This window comes from Copadichromis virginalis, linkage group LG15 (assembly GCF_057382275.1).
Source record: "Copadichromis virginalis isolate Kocher_CV1m ecotype Utaka linkage group LG15, C_Virginalis_male_GT1.1, whole genome shotgun sequence".
NCBI lineage: Eukaryota > Metazoa > Chordata > Actinopteri > Cichliformes > Cichlidae > Copadichromis > Copadichromis virginalis.
Genome location: NC_140632.1, coordinates 14,018,551 through 14,034,461, shown reverse-complemented (window position 1 = coordinate 14,034,461; position 15,911 = coordinate 14,018,551). Strand labels below are relative to the sequence as shown.

At 42.9% G+C, this 15,911-nt stretch overlaps 1 protein-coding gene across 3 annotated transcripts; it reads left to right on the top strand.

Annotated features, from left to right (window-relative positions):
• The first annotated feature begins 2,378 nt into the window (after nucleotides 1-2,378).
• mideasa (mitotic deacetylase associated SANT domain protein a) lies at nucleotides 2,379-15,592 on the top strand. Of its 3 annotated transcripts, none has more exons than XM_085432071.1 (13): nucleotides 2,379-2,951; nucleotides 3,379-5,108; nucleotides 7,794-8,009; nucleotides 9,834-10,176; nucleotides 10,278-10,344; nucleotides 10,429-10,571; nucleotides 10,669-10,772; nucleotides 10,883-10,958; nucleotides 11,090-11,178; nucleotides 11,662-11,805; nucleotides 13,835-13,963; nucleotides 14,123-14,289; nucleotides 14,559-15,592. In XM_085432071.1, the coding sequence occupies exons 2-13, from the start codon at nucleotides 3,603-3,605 to the stop codon at nucleotides 14,833-14,835; spliced, it is 3,261 nt and encodes a 1,086-aa protein (XP_085288197.1). In that variant the 5' UTR covers nucleotides 2,379-2,951; nucleotides 3,379-3,602; the 3' UTR covers nucleotides 14,836-15,592. The 3 variants fall into 3 exon arrangements, with proteins under 3 accessions (XP_085288197.1, XP_085288196.1, XP_085288195.1); XM_085432070.1 differs by having other exon boundaries at nucleotides 2,379-2,962; XM_085432069.1 differs by having other exon boundaries at nucleotides 2,379-2,966.
• The last annotated feature ends 319 nt before the right edge of the window (nucleotides 15,593-15,911 follow it).

Here is a 15,911-nt window from a genome sequence, read left to right as displayed (position 1 = left end):
GAGCAGGGATGGTGGAATGTTGAAGATGAAGCTAACAGGCAGGAGGAAAAGCGGAAGGCCACTAAGGCGGTTCATGGAAGCAATGAAGGAAGACATGCAGAGATTGCAGCTTAAATCTACTGTTCTGTGCAAATGTTGTGATAATGCATCATTTATTAGCTTATTTATTCTAAGCATTTATGATCTAAATCAACAAAACAATGTCAACCTGAAGTGGAGAACAAAGTCCAGCATTTGTCTCCAAAATACTCCAAAAGGGGTAAAAACACAGACTGTGAGGGACTCAGCTGGTTAGGCATGAGGGTAAAGTAACTACAACACAAAACCAGACTGAAAATATAACTGAGCTATCAGACACAAAAGAAAAGGGAACTTAAATACTGGCTGATCACACCAAAGACGCCCAACGGGGGAACTACAACAAAGAAGTTATCTTATAAGAAGTAAATAAAACAGCAACTAGTTTGTCAGTTAGTTTAACTTATCAATAATCTAATGCAAAAAACAAAAACAACTGAATACCAAACTCAAATGTCACGTAAAATAAACAACCTATTTAAAGTAAACATTTCTTGGCCTCCCCTGCGATGACGTGACACTTGGTACATTCCAGTTCCTGCATTTGAAAGAGGTGCATTTTGAAGGCCCATCTTTTCCTCATTTGGGTAGATCTCAGCAGCCAAGTGACCACATTTGTGTGTCTAATATTAAGCTTGACTATTATTTTATTTTTGTGTTCTCTTCTATGAATTTAGTTGATATTTGTATTATGTTTACGTCTTTGTGATTGCTGACTGTATGTGCATGCGATAATACAGGGCCCCACTAACAATGGGGATACAAAAACAAAGATAAAGAGCTGAACATGCAAAAGTTGACTATACATGTGTGCTACAAACAGAGGCATGTGTGTTTGAAACACATGCAAAATAAACACACATCTGTTTCATGAAATCATGACGTGTTCTCATTTATGTGTTTAAATGCAATGAGTATCAAAAACTAAGATAAATAAAGTGTGTTGCATGAGGTCAACAACTGATTATAAAAGTTGTCATCATTATTTGGAATTTCTAGCAGTGGCAGCCCCTCTAAAAAAAAAAAGAACTCTAAGTATACTTGACTTCTCGGATTTCTGACCTTAGCAAACATTTTATTGATGAGTTCTGTTTTACTTGTGAGTCTAAAGTCACGATGATGTCAATATTTAGAATAATGTTGCTATTAAATATAGAGAAGCAAGAAAACATTTACTGCAAGTCGGCTACTATATGAGCATGCAGTGGCTTTAGATTTTCAATCAGAGCCACCTGTCGCTCCTCAAGTTTGTTTTAACAAAAACAAGCAGGTGAAGAACAAAATGTTTGAGTCAAAGCCCCAGAGCCCCGTTCCACATAAACTATATGGGCAAAAGCACTGGGCCGCTTACACATTGCACCTCCAGAAGCTGCTCAGTTGTGGAAACCCCTGCCACAAAGCTCCTAGTGCACAGCTTTTGTCTTGATGCTAATGCCAGAGGAGGTTTGGGGCTCTGTATTTATATTTAATTTATTTTATTTAACCAACAGAGACACACTCTCAGTTCAGCCCCTGGCTTACCCAGTCTGTATGTCTAAGTATCCTTGGGCAAGAGACTGAACTCTCCCGATGCATCCCTTGTAATATGAGTGAGTCTGTGGGAATGTGAGGAAGAACTTAAGGCTTAAAGGGAAAAAAAAGACCCTGCATAAATGTGCACGCGACTGGGTGAACAATAATATTAAGTACAGTCCATTAAACAACCCATTTAAATAGAGAAGATGAAAACTATCTGTCATTGACTTTTCTTCCACCATTCTGATGCGCTGTTTATTCAGTAGGTCATGTTGACAATGTTTGCATGCCAAAATGTAGCTGAGCAGGTGTACCACCAAAGTGGCTGGTGGGTGTAGGTGGGTCTTCTGCATGTGAAAAATGAGGCACAAAATGGTTTGTGCATGCACCCCAGATAATCAGTGTGGTGCCTGCTCGTAAATAACACTGTGGACAGATGCAGATGACGGGAAATGTATTCGTCTCTGGCAGGAAACAGAGAAGCTGCTTAAAATAGGTTTCTTGTTAAAAACATAAACATGGATGAAATGATAAAAGTGAGTAGCTGGGCTTTAAATAACGCGTAATAAGCCCGCTTTAATGAATAAAACGATGAATAAATTCTAATAGAAGAGCTGGGGTTTGTTGAACCAGATGAATTATCCAAACGTAAACCCGGTTGGAGGCCTGATTTTAACCAACAACAAACTGCGTCCGTGTGACGAGCCTCCGATTTCCGGGGAAGCCGCCACTGAGAAACAAACGCACACGGATGCGGCGATGGGAGTGGCCAAACAATCGGATTGGATAACAGGATGTGACTTGAGCTGTTTTGGGGTGAGGCGGTGCGTTTGGAGGTGCACAACTTTCTGCGTGTTTTGCGCAGTTTCGCAGCCTTTTTTTCTTTTTCCGCGCACCTCGGACAAACCGAAACGGCGGCTTTAAACACTCGGAGCTTTCCTCTCAGCGAAAGCGCACTGATCTGAGGAAGTGCCCGAGCGGGCCGCTGCACGTTCAGCGTCTCGCGTGTGGGTTTACTTACGTTGCGTGCAGGAGAGGAGGAGGGGAGGAGGTGGAGGGGGGGGGAAAGTTGTGGACATGTTTTCCTGGAAGTGTACGGTTTTGCGGATACAGTGTGCAACATTGTAACTACGGCGTTACTGAGCCTGCCCCGGGCCCTGGCCGGACTTTGGAGCGTATTTCCGCGGGGCTGCTCGCTCGCCTGCTCGCCATATTGCGCGCTGTGAAACTCGAGGGAAAGTTGTCAAGAGTTATGACATTTGCTGCGCACGATCCCTTCATGGAGCTGCGCGCAGTTGATCGAAACCAAAGTGACTCCGTGGAGTTGGACACGGGCGACTCTTTGCACCATTGATAAGGTGATCACACGGTGTGTAAGTAATGCTTTTTAATCTGCTGGATTGCCTAAGAGCTCTTCGCTCCTCAGACGCTTCCTTATTGCTCTTTTTTTCCTCCTCTCACACAAACATCACTGGCTATCGCTCGGGTGATTGCACGAGCCCCTTCGTTTCCTGTATTTCTTGTTGTGCCAAATGGCAGCTACACTGTAAGCGCCGCCGTGTTGAGGTCTGTCTGTCCCTTCGAAACTTGCAATGCCCTATCTGCGCGCACTCTTTCTCTCTGCTCAATCTGCGTGCAATCCTGTATATTTTCACTTTACTCTAACGGGGCTATCTGCTGGCGTAGGCCTCAATTTCCTCATTGCCAAAGACGACTGAGAGTCGAGTGAAAACTCTGTGTCTTCTAAGAAAACAAAAGTGTCTGACTTCTTCTTTCTATCGTAAGGTCTTGCACCCCCTAAAGAGGATGGACAGCGAGCCTCAGATTTGATTCTTGAAGGAGGACTGCGTGTTCTCCACCCTGTGCTTTCCTTTGGGATTTATATTTCCTCCCAGATACCTCTGTATACACAGTTAAAGAATTTCTTCACCACAAGCAGTGAAAGCGCACTACAGAGGCACCAACTTGCTTTTGCACGCTCACAGATCGGGACTGAAAGCTCTATTACTATGAGTCTTCCTGCTCAAGTAAATACTGACAAGAGTGGTAAGCACCGTGCTGCAGCCATGAAAGAGGCTGTGCAGCACCCAGGGGAGGTTTATTATGGTATGGGACCGCCAGCTTTAGAGTCAAGCCACAGTGACTCTGCCAGCAGCTCTGGTGTTTATAATCAAGAGAAAGGGCCCCAGAGTTTACCGCACTATCAACAGGGTGCTCCAGTAAAATGGATGCACCAGGACTCCTTACAGGCCCCTGGCTGGTCCCAGGAAGTTCCTGTGTCGACCTGGGGACAGAATTTTGGCCCCTACATGAGCGGAGTGAATGTCAGGAATCAGATGACGTTCCACAAGGGAGTCCACGAAGGTGTAGCTCTGCCGATGGGAGGGGAAAATCAGCTGTCCGGACCTGTGGAGGTTTATAGAGATGCCACACAGGCTCCGGCTCAAGGCAGGGGGATCGAGTGGGAACAGCATGCTGCAGCGGCGGCAATGCACCAGGCTCAGCTGCAAGCCTATCAACATGGCCACAAAGGCGTGGAGCTCCAAGGCCAGTCACATGTGCCACCTCATGGTTTGCAGGGGTCCATGCTGCAGCCCTTCCAGGCAACATTTAGACCCAGCAAGCAACAGTTCTCATCTGGCTATTACTCGGTTTTTCCAGCAAACAAGGCAATTCCGAACCTGCCCTACAGTGAGCAGCCCAAAACTCAGCAGCAGCTTCTACACCAGATGCAGCAGCAGCAGCAACAACAACAACAGCAACAAATTCATCATCACCATCATCACCAACAACAACAGCAGCAGCAGCAACAACAGTTGCATCAACAGCATCAGATTCAGTTGCAGCAGCAGCAGCAACAACAGCAACATTTGCAGCAACAGCAGCACCAAATCCAGCAACATCAAATCCAACAGCTGCAGCAACAAATGCAGCAACAGTATCAGCAGCAGCAGCAGCTCCAGGAGAGACAGCAACAAATCCAGCAAATGCAACAACAGCAGCACCTACAGCAGCAAAATGTGTCACAGCAAGACACGACACAGCCACAGGTGCAACCAAAACAGCAGCAGACCCAAAACTTCGTCGCTTATCAGCCTGCCGAGCCGCCTCCATCTGAAACTGGGTCCAAAGAAGATGTTCAGTCGACGGAGCCGCAGCAGGAAGCAGAGGCTCAAAGCTGTGACGCGTCAGCCGTTCCTGATCAATGCCCCGAAAAGGCCGGCGCAAATCCCACAGAGCCCGCAAACGCGGCTGCTCCTCGGCGCTCGCGTCGCCTTTCCAGGGAGGGGCAGTCGCCACTGGATCCCCCTTCCACAAACATCTGGTCTCAAGCCAAAGAGCCTCCACCGCCCCAAAACGGAGTAGCGGGTGCGCAGGTTGCGAAAGCAGGGGAAAGCCAAGTGACAACAGGAGGGGTCATCCGTAGGAGAAGGAGAGCATCCAAGGAGATCAACTTGGAAACCCTGGCACAGAAGGCGTCAGAGATGGAGTCCCTGCCTGCAAAAATTGTAAAGGTAAAAGAGAAATGGCTCATTACACTGCTGCTGTAGGGAATATATCAATCATTTATGAGAGTAATATGATTTTAAAAAAAAAAAGAAAGAAATAAAATACTCTTAGGCTCAGGTTGCTTGAGAGGGAACGGGGCAGGCAGCTCATTTGTGCAAGTGAGAGCAGATTTTCTCATCTGGCAAAGTTGGCAAGCAGCTGTACAAAGAGGAAGGACTCTGTTTCTATGCAGAACTTCCCTATGGTTTACAAAATCCTTTTCTTGGGCTTGTTTACTCGACTCGTGCAGCTGTTGAGCCTCAGCCATTGCGGGCTGTTTTAACAAGTTGCACATCGATACTGCAGACAACGTATCTGGTGAAACCTGAATGTCTGCCGTTCACTGAAGATTCGCCTTTTTGATCTGCTCTCCTCATTTTACTGCTGTATGAAAGATGATACGCTCTGTCGTTTTATTCAGGATATATAATATTTACTTTAATCGTGGCACACCCACTGGGGTCTGCTTCTTTAAGGTTTCTTTAGCAGTTTTTATTTTGTTGTTGTTTTTTTTACATAAACACAAGTCGCAGAAATGAGTAAAACTCAGTCTGAGTCCATTTTAACGCAAGCAAACGGACAGGTAGTCCTCTTCCCTCAGGGGGTTACGAAGCTTATCGAAGGCTTTCTTGCACCGCGCGCACGTTGGAGCAGCTGCATGTCTGCACACCTCCACATTCCTCAGGCCTTTTCCCAGTCATTCAGCAGAGCTAGGGAGGGGCAGCACTGTCAACCTGTATAGCTACACTCCTTTTCTCCCCACTACACGCCAAACAGGTTTAAGGTGGCGATTCACAACCCAGAGCTGTTTCGTTGTGGTTAGTTAAACTGCACTTTGTTTTCTAGGTCAGGAGACGAGACGAGTGTCTTTACTTTTGTTCTTAACTTTTACTAATTATAAATCACAAAACTGATTCATGCTTTAACCCCCACCACTAGAAGCCAGGATTACTCATTTTGCTAGTTTTTCTTTGAGTTAGAATGAGCAGAAATACCAGGCAGGCATGTGGACGTCTCCGAAAGCCTGCCAAAGTATGTGCTTGTAAAGCCCTATGATGAAATTTTATATATTTCTATTTTTATTTTACAGGTGGAATGCACATGTTTTGAAAGAGACTTTTCTGCTCTGTGGTGTTTATTTTAAATTTTCATTTTTAATTGATCTCTTAATTATGGCGTTTCAAGCTGATATGTGGTTTATTGGTTGAGGAATTAATTTTGAGGAAAATAATAAGTTACTACTTTATCATTTAGGTGCTTTTAAATCTTAAAAGTAAACTCATCTGCCACTTTATTGGGTACATGTTCCCCTCTATTCTTTAATCCTCTGTGGCATTGATTAAATGAGTTGTCTCAGAGAAATTTGTCCAGATTGACGTGATAGTATCATGTTTTTGTTGTCATTGCTACTTTTTATTCGAATAATATATTTTTGAACTTTATTTGCATTTTTTTTTTGTGCTTTCTATGTTCACTGGACACTTTATTAGGTACAACTAGATCTGCTAGTGTATGCATAACTAAAGCAAGGTGCTGGAAACATTCCTCAGAGATTTTGATGCATATTGATGTCATGACATAACATTGCAGATTTATCAGCTGCACGTCCATTGCATGAATCTCCAGTTCTGCCACATCCCAAAAGTGCTCAGCCAGATTGAGATCTGGTGGCTGCGAAGGCCACTGAGCTCACTGGGATGTTCAAGAACAGTTTGAGAGGATGGTGCGCTATCCTGTTGTTTACACTAAATTCTGACCTACCACCTGGATGTCGGTGCAGAAACTGAGACTCAACAGACCGGGTAACATTTTTCATCTGTTGTGCAACTGTTGAGCCTGTTTGAGTTGTTGCCTCCGTTTCCTGTCTTAGCTGCCAGGAGTGGCACCCAGTGTGGTCTTCTGCTGCTGTAGCTCATGTTGTGAGTTAAGAGATGCTCTTCTGCGTACCTTGATTGTTATTATTGAAGATACTGTTGCCTATTTAACAGCTCAAAGTAGTCTGGGCATTCTCCCCTGATCTTTGGCATCAACGAGGCAATTTTCCCAGAGAACTGCTGCTCGCAGGATATTTTCTCTTTTTCTGATCATTCTCTGTAAACCCTAGAGATGCTTGTGTGGGAAAATCCCAGTAGATCAGCAGTTTCTGAAATACTCAGACAAGCTCATCTGGCACCAACAATGCCACATTTAAAGTCACTTAAATCGCATTTCTTCCAAGTGGTTGATTTGCACTTCAGCGGATCATCTTAACCGTGTCTATTTGCACCGGGTTGCTGCCATGTGATTAACTGATTGGATATTTGTACTGATGAGCAGTTAAAGCAGCTGTACCTAATAAAGTGGCTGGTGAATGTAAGAAATGTATGTCTGTTGTATCTTGGGGACTTTTTAGTGATTCAAATGTTACAAAAAACAACGAAAGAATAGATATTTCTGTTCAGAAACAGTAATTCTGATTCGTTCTTTCTTTTTTTTTTTTTTCTTTTTTTTTTTTTTAAATTGGAGCCGAATGCAAAAAAAGCTCATGTGACCACTTGGACTTCTTCCTCTTTTTATATCTCAATCCCTTTTCCTTTATTTTCCTGCTACTTCCTCAACTCTCTTCTGCCTTTTCTAATCTTCCTGCCTCTTTCCTTATTGTGCCTCAACAGGAAGACGGTGCTTCAAGCAGGCAAGCCACAATGGTGCCCCTGGTCATCCCAGTATCTGTGCCAGTCCACAGAGGTCAAACAGATCCTCAGGGTGGCTGGGCTCAGGGGCGGCCCGGTCAGGGCGAGCGGCCTGCTGCACCATCCGATCGCAAACCTTCTGTCATTGTGGCTCGCCGGCGATCGCTGAGAAGCACCATGACTGAGAGTTTTGCTCAGGTTAGTTCCCTAAGGACGAGAGATTTGAATTGTTTTCCTTTCAGTCACTTTAAAGGGACTTTTTTCTTTTTTTGCATACCACGATGAAACATTTACAGCCGTCGTGTTTGTAGATGTTTATTCAGGCTTAGACCACATTGCATAACTACCTTGATACCCCCCTTTAAAATGCAAGTTTGAGCAGTATTGTTAGCAAAGACAATGTCATCCCACCCAGTTACACAAACAACCTCAAAGTTCAACTTCTCATGGGTCGGCTCAGACCTCGCAGTGGTTAAACATTGAGACTTTGAGTCTTTCAGACATCTGCTGAGGAGTAACAGAGATGTGCAACTAAAACTTGGACCAACCCACAATTTATGGACTGAATTAGATGATGTGACTCATTAATTCCAAAATCCTGAACCACATGAACATCATTACAGACTGTAGGTTCACAGTGAAGTCAGATTCAGGAAGTACACTCATCACTGGGCCAGATGATTAAATCTATTTTATGTGTGTAATGCAAAAAAATCAATGTAGGGAGAAGACAAACTCCGAATTGAGCTTAGATATTTTTATCTGGTCGAGTAGGTTTGGTGAAGAGAGGTCTGCTTATTCTTACTGTAAAGCGACACCATGACCCGTTTAGGGCTAAACGTGCCAAAAATACATTTGCAAAATTCAGCTTCAGTGTCTTTTTCAGAATGACTTTATTCATACATTTTCATAACCACATAACCCAGACAGGTCATGAATCTGTCACAGGGCTTATACAAAAAAAAATGGGTGATCATTCACACATTCAGTTTAGAATCGCAAATTAAGCTAGCATGCATGTCGTTGCATGTGGTTGTGACAGTGGGGTGAGAAGTAAACATTAATGATAGTATTAGGTAGGAGTATTAGTGCAACAACATAAATGTCATTGTTCATTTTGAGAAAACAGTCAAAATACAGAGATTAAAGTTGGCGTTTCAATTACTCATCTATACCCGGCATTTTGTAGAGAGTATAGCAGCCGTGGGAGTTGTTTGACTTCAAACTACAACTTTAATCTCCAAATTTAAAATGAAATGAACAACAATGTACTTTTCCTTAATGTGGTCCTAGTACTTCTTCAGAGGGGATTTTAGCTTGTGCCAGCTCTGATTCTGTTTCTCCGTTTACTGGAGAAACTGGGCGCTGGGATTTCTGGAGTTGCAGCTGAGTTTTATTTATTTTTTGCAAAGTCATAAAATTAAGGCAAGTCCCAGCTGAATGCACAGGCAATTCCTCCAAAGCTGGGCGTTTGACACCAACAGAGAAATGGCACTACAGGCCTGAGAAAATGTTCAGTTGTTCTGTGTGGGACTGTTCCTTTAATTTCCAACAAGGTCCTCAAATGTTGGACATAGAGGTACAAAACTTTATCACATAAGTCTCAAAACACTAGCATAATTTGAATATCAGAAACGGTTTAGTCCAAAAGGATGTTTTAATACAGTTAACGATCTGGACCTGAGATTTAATAATAAATCGGTGAACTTTAAAAATGCCTTTCTAACCTGACTTGTTGTGTAAAATCCATTTACACCCCAGCTGATGAGGCGTTGTCGTCTGTGTGTGGCTTTTCCCTTCTCACAGAGAAACTTAGATTGCGTCACGATAAACCACGTGAGAACGTTCAGTCAGCTTTATGGCCGGTTGTGTCTGATCCAGGAGCAATAAAGGTTAATACAGGAGGAAGGTGGAGGATAGCAGGGAGAATTTATTCCTTGAATTTGATCAGTCAGGTGTGAAACCTGCTCATGATTGTTATAAAAAATATAGGTTTGTGTTAACTCTGCTTCTTCCATCCAGGATGAGGAAAGCGATACAGGACTTGATGAGGACGGAAAAGCTAAACTGAAGCGCAGGCCACGTCCCGAACCTCTCATCATCCCTCCCCCCAAACCATCCACCTTCATCGCACCATCCGTCTACTCCAGCATCACTTCCTTTCAGAGCAACCTCCGTTCTCCGGTGCGCCTGATGGACAACCCTCTTACCTTTCCCCCATACACGCCACCACCCATCCTGTCTCCTGTGCGGGAGGGCTCCGGACTCTACTTCTCCACCTTCCTCACTAACATAGCTGTAACCAACCAAATCCTGCCGCCCCCGCCTACGCCCAAGTCTGCAGCTCGGAGCCTTCTGCGTTCCAGTGAGTCTCGTTTGCTTCAGTTCTTTTGCAGTGATATATGTGAGTTACTTGTTTGAATAAATTACTTAACAAGCAAGAGCTTTTTCATTCGCCTCTTCCAGCGAGTTCAGACGTTACGCCGCCTAGCTTCACCTTGAACGCCGAGGCTACACCTGTGAGCCTCGAACCGTGAGTAGCACTTAAACATCCAAACAACCTACTATTGTTTCTAACTGACGGCTTCATAACTCAGCCCTCTGTGTTGGCATTCAGACGGATCAACATTGGGCAAAAGTACCAGGCAGAAATTCCTGATTTGCAAGATGAAGCTTCTTCCCAGTCCGCCCAGCACAAAGCGGACTTGGTTTGGGTTCCTATTGATGACGCCGCCTTCAAACATGGTGACAAAGAGACCAGTAAGTGTCCATCATAACATGTGACCTACCGACCTCGCTTTTTATTCATACTTTGAGCTTTTTGTCACCATCGACACTCCTCACGTTCTCTTTGTAGTGGAGGATTTGATGAACATGGCATGTTCGAGCGTTTTGAGAGGAGGAGGAACCAATCAGGAGCTGGCTTTGCACTGTTTTCATGAATGTGGAGGAGATTTCCTTGTGAGTAAAGTGACGTACAGATATTACATTATTTACACTACTACTTATAAGTGTTTCATAGCTTTCAAATGAGGGACATGCCTTTGCTCACGGTGATGCCAACTTTTAAGGAAACACTGGGACGTTTGATGCATCAGGATCCAATTTTCCCCAAAGGCCATCAATTGATAGGTTATCACTACTCAGGTAACAACAACAAAAAGAAGCTTTTTATGCTAATTGCTTCAATCAGCTGTCACGTGCTTTCTCTTTGCCTTTCTCTGCAATTTATGCTCTTGCTCACTCGCCTATTTTTACTGCATTTGTTTTCCCCTCAGGCTCTGACAGCTGGACAGCAGAGGAGAAGCGGTTTTTCAATAAGGGGATCTCTGCCTACAGGAAGGACTTCTTTCTGGTGCAGAAACTGGTATGTTCGTTAATTTGACCCTGCAGCAAGAACAACTGTGAATCAGTGGGGGGGAAGAAAGCAACCAAACAAACAGTTGCATACGATTAAATGCACTCTGTGTAGCGTCAATAAATCCTTTGTGCACTCCTCGAGGCATTCACGTAATTGCTTTAATCAAACAAGACAATAATAGTTAAGAGGTTCGGTCTTTGCTGCATGATGCCAGATTTAGATGTAATGGAAAATGAGTAAACAGGAAGAGGACGCTCACCTCTCAACACAAAGACGAGCTGCATCTTTAAAAAGGTTCAAAAAGTCATTCAGACTGAAAAATTCACATCCTCTTTGCGACAGGAAATGACTATTTTTATAGGAAATGTGGGCTTTAAAAAAAAAAGCGGTAAAATAAGCTGAGACAGAGTGACTTCTCAAGGATTATCTTACGTATTCTTATTATTCAATAAAGCTTTACATGTGCACGCTTCTCTGACTGTTTTAAAGGTGCGGACTAAGACCGTGGCTCAGTGTGTGGAGTTCTACTACACATACAAGAAGCAGGTGAAAGTTGGTCGCAATGGGATTTTAATGTTCGGCCCTCCTGATTCACCTGTGGAAAAACACGCAGAGGCAGTCGTGGACGTCAAGGTAAGCGCGGTTAAATCTGACCTTTATTTTAAAGAGTCAATATGCAGTCATGGTAATAAAAAGCACATCCTGAATTCTAAGGTGAAGTAATCTGGTCCTTTAATTTGTTGTTTATCAAACAAAAGTTAAACCAAAATGCAGAAGCACTGTGTGAAAAATTACAGCCTCAAGAGGCTACGTGGCAGCCAGGTGCTGCTAATCAAATGCATTTGATTGATTTTGTTAACCTTTATTGAGATAGGGCAGTGGAGAGGAATCGGGAAAGCTGGGTAAGAGAGCAGGAGGAAGACGTGCAATAAATGACTTCAGTGTGGCTTGAAACCAAGGCCTCTTCAACAGCCTCATGGCCATAATTAATAGCGCCACATCTGCTGAAACTCCTCTCATACAAACACACATTAGAGCACAAGCGCCTGATACCAACTGTCAGGCACGTTGGTGGAGGAGTGAGGATTTGGGCTTGGTTTTGCAGTCAAAGTCAACCATGTGAGGCCACTTGTCCAACAGCTTAAGCTTAGAGTTATAAAACAGGAGAACGACCCCAAACCCAGCAGTAAATCTGCAACATCATTTCTGGGTGTTATAATTGTCCAATTTAAAAACCCGACGTCAACCTGACTGAAATGTTTTGGCAGGAGCTTGGAGAGCTGTGCATAAACAAATGCCTGCAAACTTTAGTGAACTGAAGCAACACTGTAAAGAAGGGTGGGACAAAATTCCTCCACAATGATGTGAGAGACTGATTAAGTCACAGAAAACAGTTACTTCACATTAGTGCTTCTAAAGGTGGTTAAATAAGCTCTTGAATTATGGGATGCACTCAGCTTTTCAAACACTGCTTCTTAATTTTTGGCAAAATTGTTGTTAAATAAATAATAACACTTTGTAATATGTTGTATTGTTGCTCACCTGAGGTTGTATTTACCTAGCATTAAGTACACCAGGTGTGCTTTAGATTATGTGCTTGTACATAAAACCTTTGAATTGATTGGTGTACTGTTTACCATGACCGTATATGTAGTATTTGCAATGTCTCATGTGCGTTTCATTGTGCATGGTTGAATGTGTCTTCCATGTTATATTTATCTGTTTGAATATATTTAGGATTAATTAAAAGTCGTCAACATTTTTCAACTAATCAAATGGAACTTGAGTGTTTTTAAGAAGGGGTTTCATTGTGTGTGAATACAGATGTCTGCACATGGAGAAATATGCTTTGTGCCACGTCTTTTTGCTGCTATGTTATTTTAAATACACGGCAGCAAAAAGAAACAGACACCCTTCAGCCAGTGGCTTTCTTCAGCATTTCTGATACATGTATTTGTGTGACCCTAAATAAAGCAACCCCTGGACCTATTCTCTGGTTGACAGCAGTTATTTACAAAAGTACCAAAATAAGGATGTGCTCTGGCCACGCAAAATGTTAAGACCACTGGAATCAAGAACGATGAGTTGGTGGTTGTGAGAAAAGAAGGGTTGCACATTAGCTGGTCTAAAAATGTAGAGTAATAATCATATTTGTATATGATTATTACTCTATATAAAGATGTCTAGATCCGATTTTTAATCTAATCCTATCCTTCCCCGTATATAGAGCCTGTTAGTTTGAAACAAGATACCCACTTTACTTCTGATTGGCTGCCCCTCATCTGGGTTCCTTGAATAGAGTAATACATTTTGTGTATCCACTGTTAATGTGCTTTCTTTTTTTTTTTAGGAAGGGGGGGGGGGGGGTCTGGCAACTAAGAAAGCATTTTGAGGAAATCTTGAGAAAGCTGAGTCAAGTGTACCAGGGAGTGGAGGCTGCAAAACTCTCAACAGCTGCGACTTTATTAAGGAAAACCTCTGTTTTTGTTTGTTTGGGGTTTTTTTTGGGGGGGGGGGGGGGGACAATTAAGAAGAAAGACTAGGGTAAAAAAATAAATAACGGGTCCCCTTTAATGAAGAAACAAGGATCTTATTGTCTTGAAGTAATGTTTAAGATTCTGGGTCATAGTCTGCCTAATTTCCCTGGTGGGATTCCTTACAGAGTTCACAGCAGCCGAAGATGACTCAAGGTGAAGCGGATGAGGATGACAAGAAGAATATGTCTTTAGAGCAAATCAATGAGAGAAAACAGCAGGCGAGGGTCGCTCAGTCACTACAGGTTCATGACTATGTAAGTTTCATTTCATAGTTCTTTGATACACATCCTTATCAGTTAATATATTTAAAATAAGGAAAAAACAATATATTTATTTATTTGAAAAAATCTAAATTTTATGAACCATTGGTCTCAACTGTGCTAAAACGCAACCTTCTGTTTCTGCCTCTTCAGGCAGGAACAGTGCTGGTGCTCAAAGAGCCAGATACTGTTCATAAAGAGGCTCATCAGTCTCCAGCACTTCCCAGATCTCGGGCCGAGCCTGCTGCAAAGAAGCCCCGGGTGCCACTGAAGCCCTCGCAGGAACCTGAGCAGATTTTTCCTTGCAAGAAATGCAACAGGTACGACAAAAGCCATCACAGAGATTGGCGTTAATTCCTGACCTGTTAGCATTGTGTTATGAATGTTTGCTCATTCATTATAAGAGTCCAAATAATGCTGGTGATTTTTGGTTCATCTCAGTGTGCTGATCTCTGTGGGGCACAGTGTGTTTAGAAGTTTCCGTGAATTCCGTGATATATTTATTTATTTATTTATTTTTTCAATAGCGCCGCTTTATTCCAAACAGTTGCTATCAAGCATAACGCTGCACCCTTTTCCTCCCTTACAGAGTGTTTTATAAAGTGAAGAGTCGAAGCGCTCACATGAAGAGTCATGCCGAGCAGGAGAAGAAGGCTGCAGCGCTGCGTCAGAAGGAGGAGGAGGAGCAGGCAGCAGCTCAAGCTCGAGCCAGGAAGGCGGCGGCAGCAGCAGCAGCGGCGGCAGCTGTGTCTGCTGCAGAGACCCAGCGGGGAGGTAATGGGAATGGAGCGTCAGAGCAGGCTGAGGCCAGCAGCCAAGAGGACTCATCAGAGGGGGAGGATGACGACGATGAAGACTGGCAGTGAGACCGATATAAAGACGAACATTAATGGGATGGATTGACGTGTAAATAGAGGGGAGATGGTGAACAAATCAGGGAGGGAGGTGTTTAAAAACATGTGCTCCCCTATGAGGAGCAGAATAAGCACAAGATGCTTTTAAAGTCTTCCTGTTGATCTTTTCACTTGTTTCCTGACCTGAACTGTTTGTCTTTGACTGTAATTCAGATTCACACCGTCAGCGTGTAAGCCACACTCCACATTTTCACATTTGTACCTTTGAAATAATCAGTTTGTTTTTTTTGTTGGTTTTTTTTTTTTTTTTTGTGTGTGTAAAATGTCCGTGTGCTATGCTTCTGCTTTTGCTAATAGGGCCTTTTTAAATCTTATTTAATTGAACATATGTTAAGATCTTCAATGGTTGTTTGATGAATCAGGATATCTTTCTAGCAATAAAATGAGATCAAGGCAATCATTACTTTATAGTTGCTTCCCTTTAAAGACAGAAGCCATTCTGTTTCAAATACTTCTTACAGGAAAAAAAACAGCGCTGAATTTAGCAGATTTCTATCAGATTTTTAGGTGGGTTGTACACTTATTTTTAAACTAAGGGACCTTTGAAATGAATATGTACAAAAAATATATATATGAGACTGTCATATATTTATGATACTGCGTTTTTTTTTTTTTTTCTTCAGTGATTTTGATAATATAAAAAGTAATCATGTCGGCTGTAATGTGACTGGTGAATTGAGAAATGTATTAAAGAAATATATTCTTCTGAGGAGTGGGTGGGGTTTTTTGTTTAACCAGCAGATGGCGGCAGAGGTTCAGTGTGATCTGAGAATTTCCCTTCATGGCTGCCTGTAGGTGAATGGAAATATTGCTGTTGTCTGATTGGCCTAAGATAAACGTGGCTTAAATTCTATGTAGACCAAGTCAAGATTTATGTCATTTTATATTCCTAAATCATAACATCCTTATACATCTAGTGGGCAAAGAGAGATTTACTTCTAATGCTGTGCTCATAGGTCTTATATGCCAGACAGGCTCCAAAGGCCTATAATTTTAAGATTAAGGGCTGGAAAGCCAACTTGTCTTGA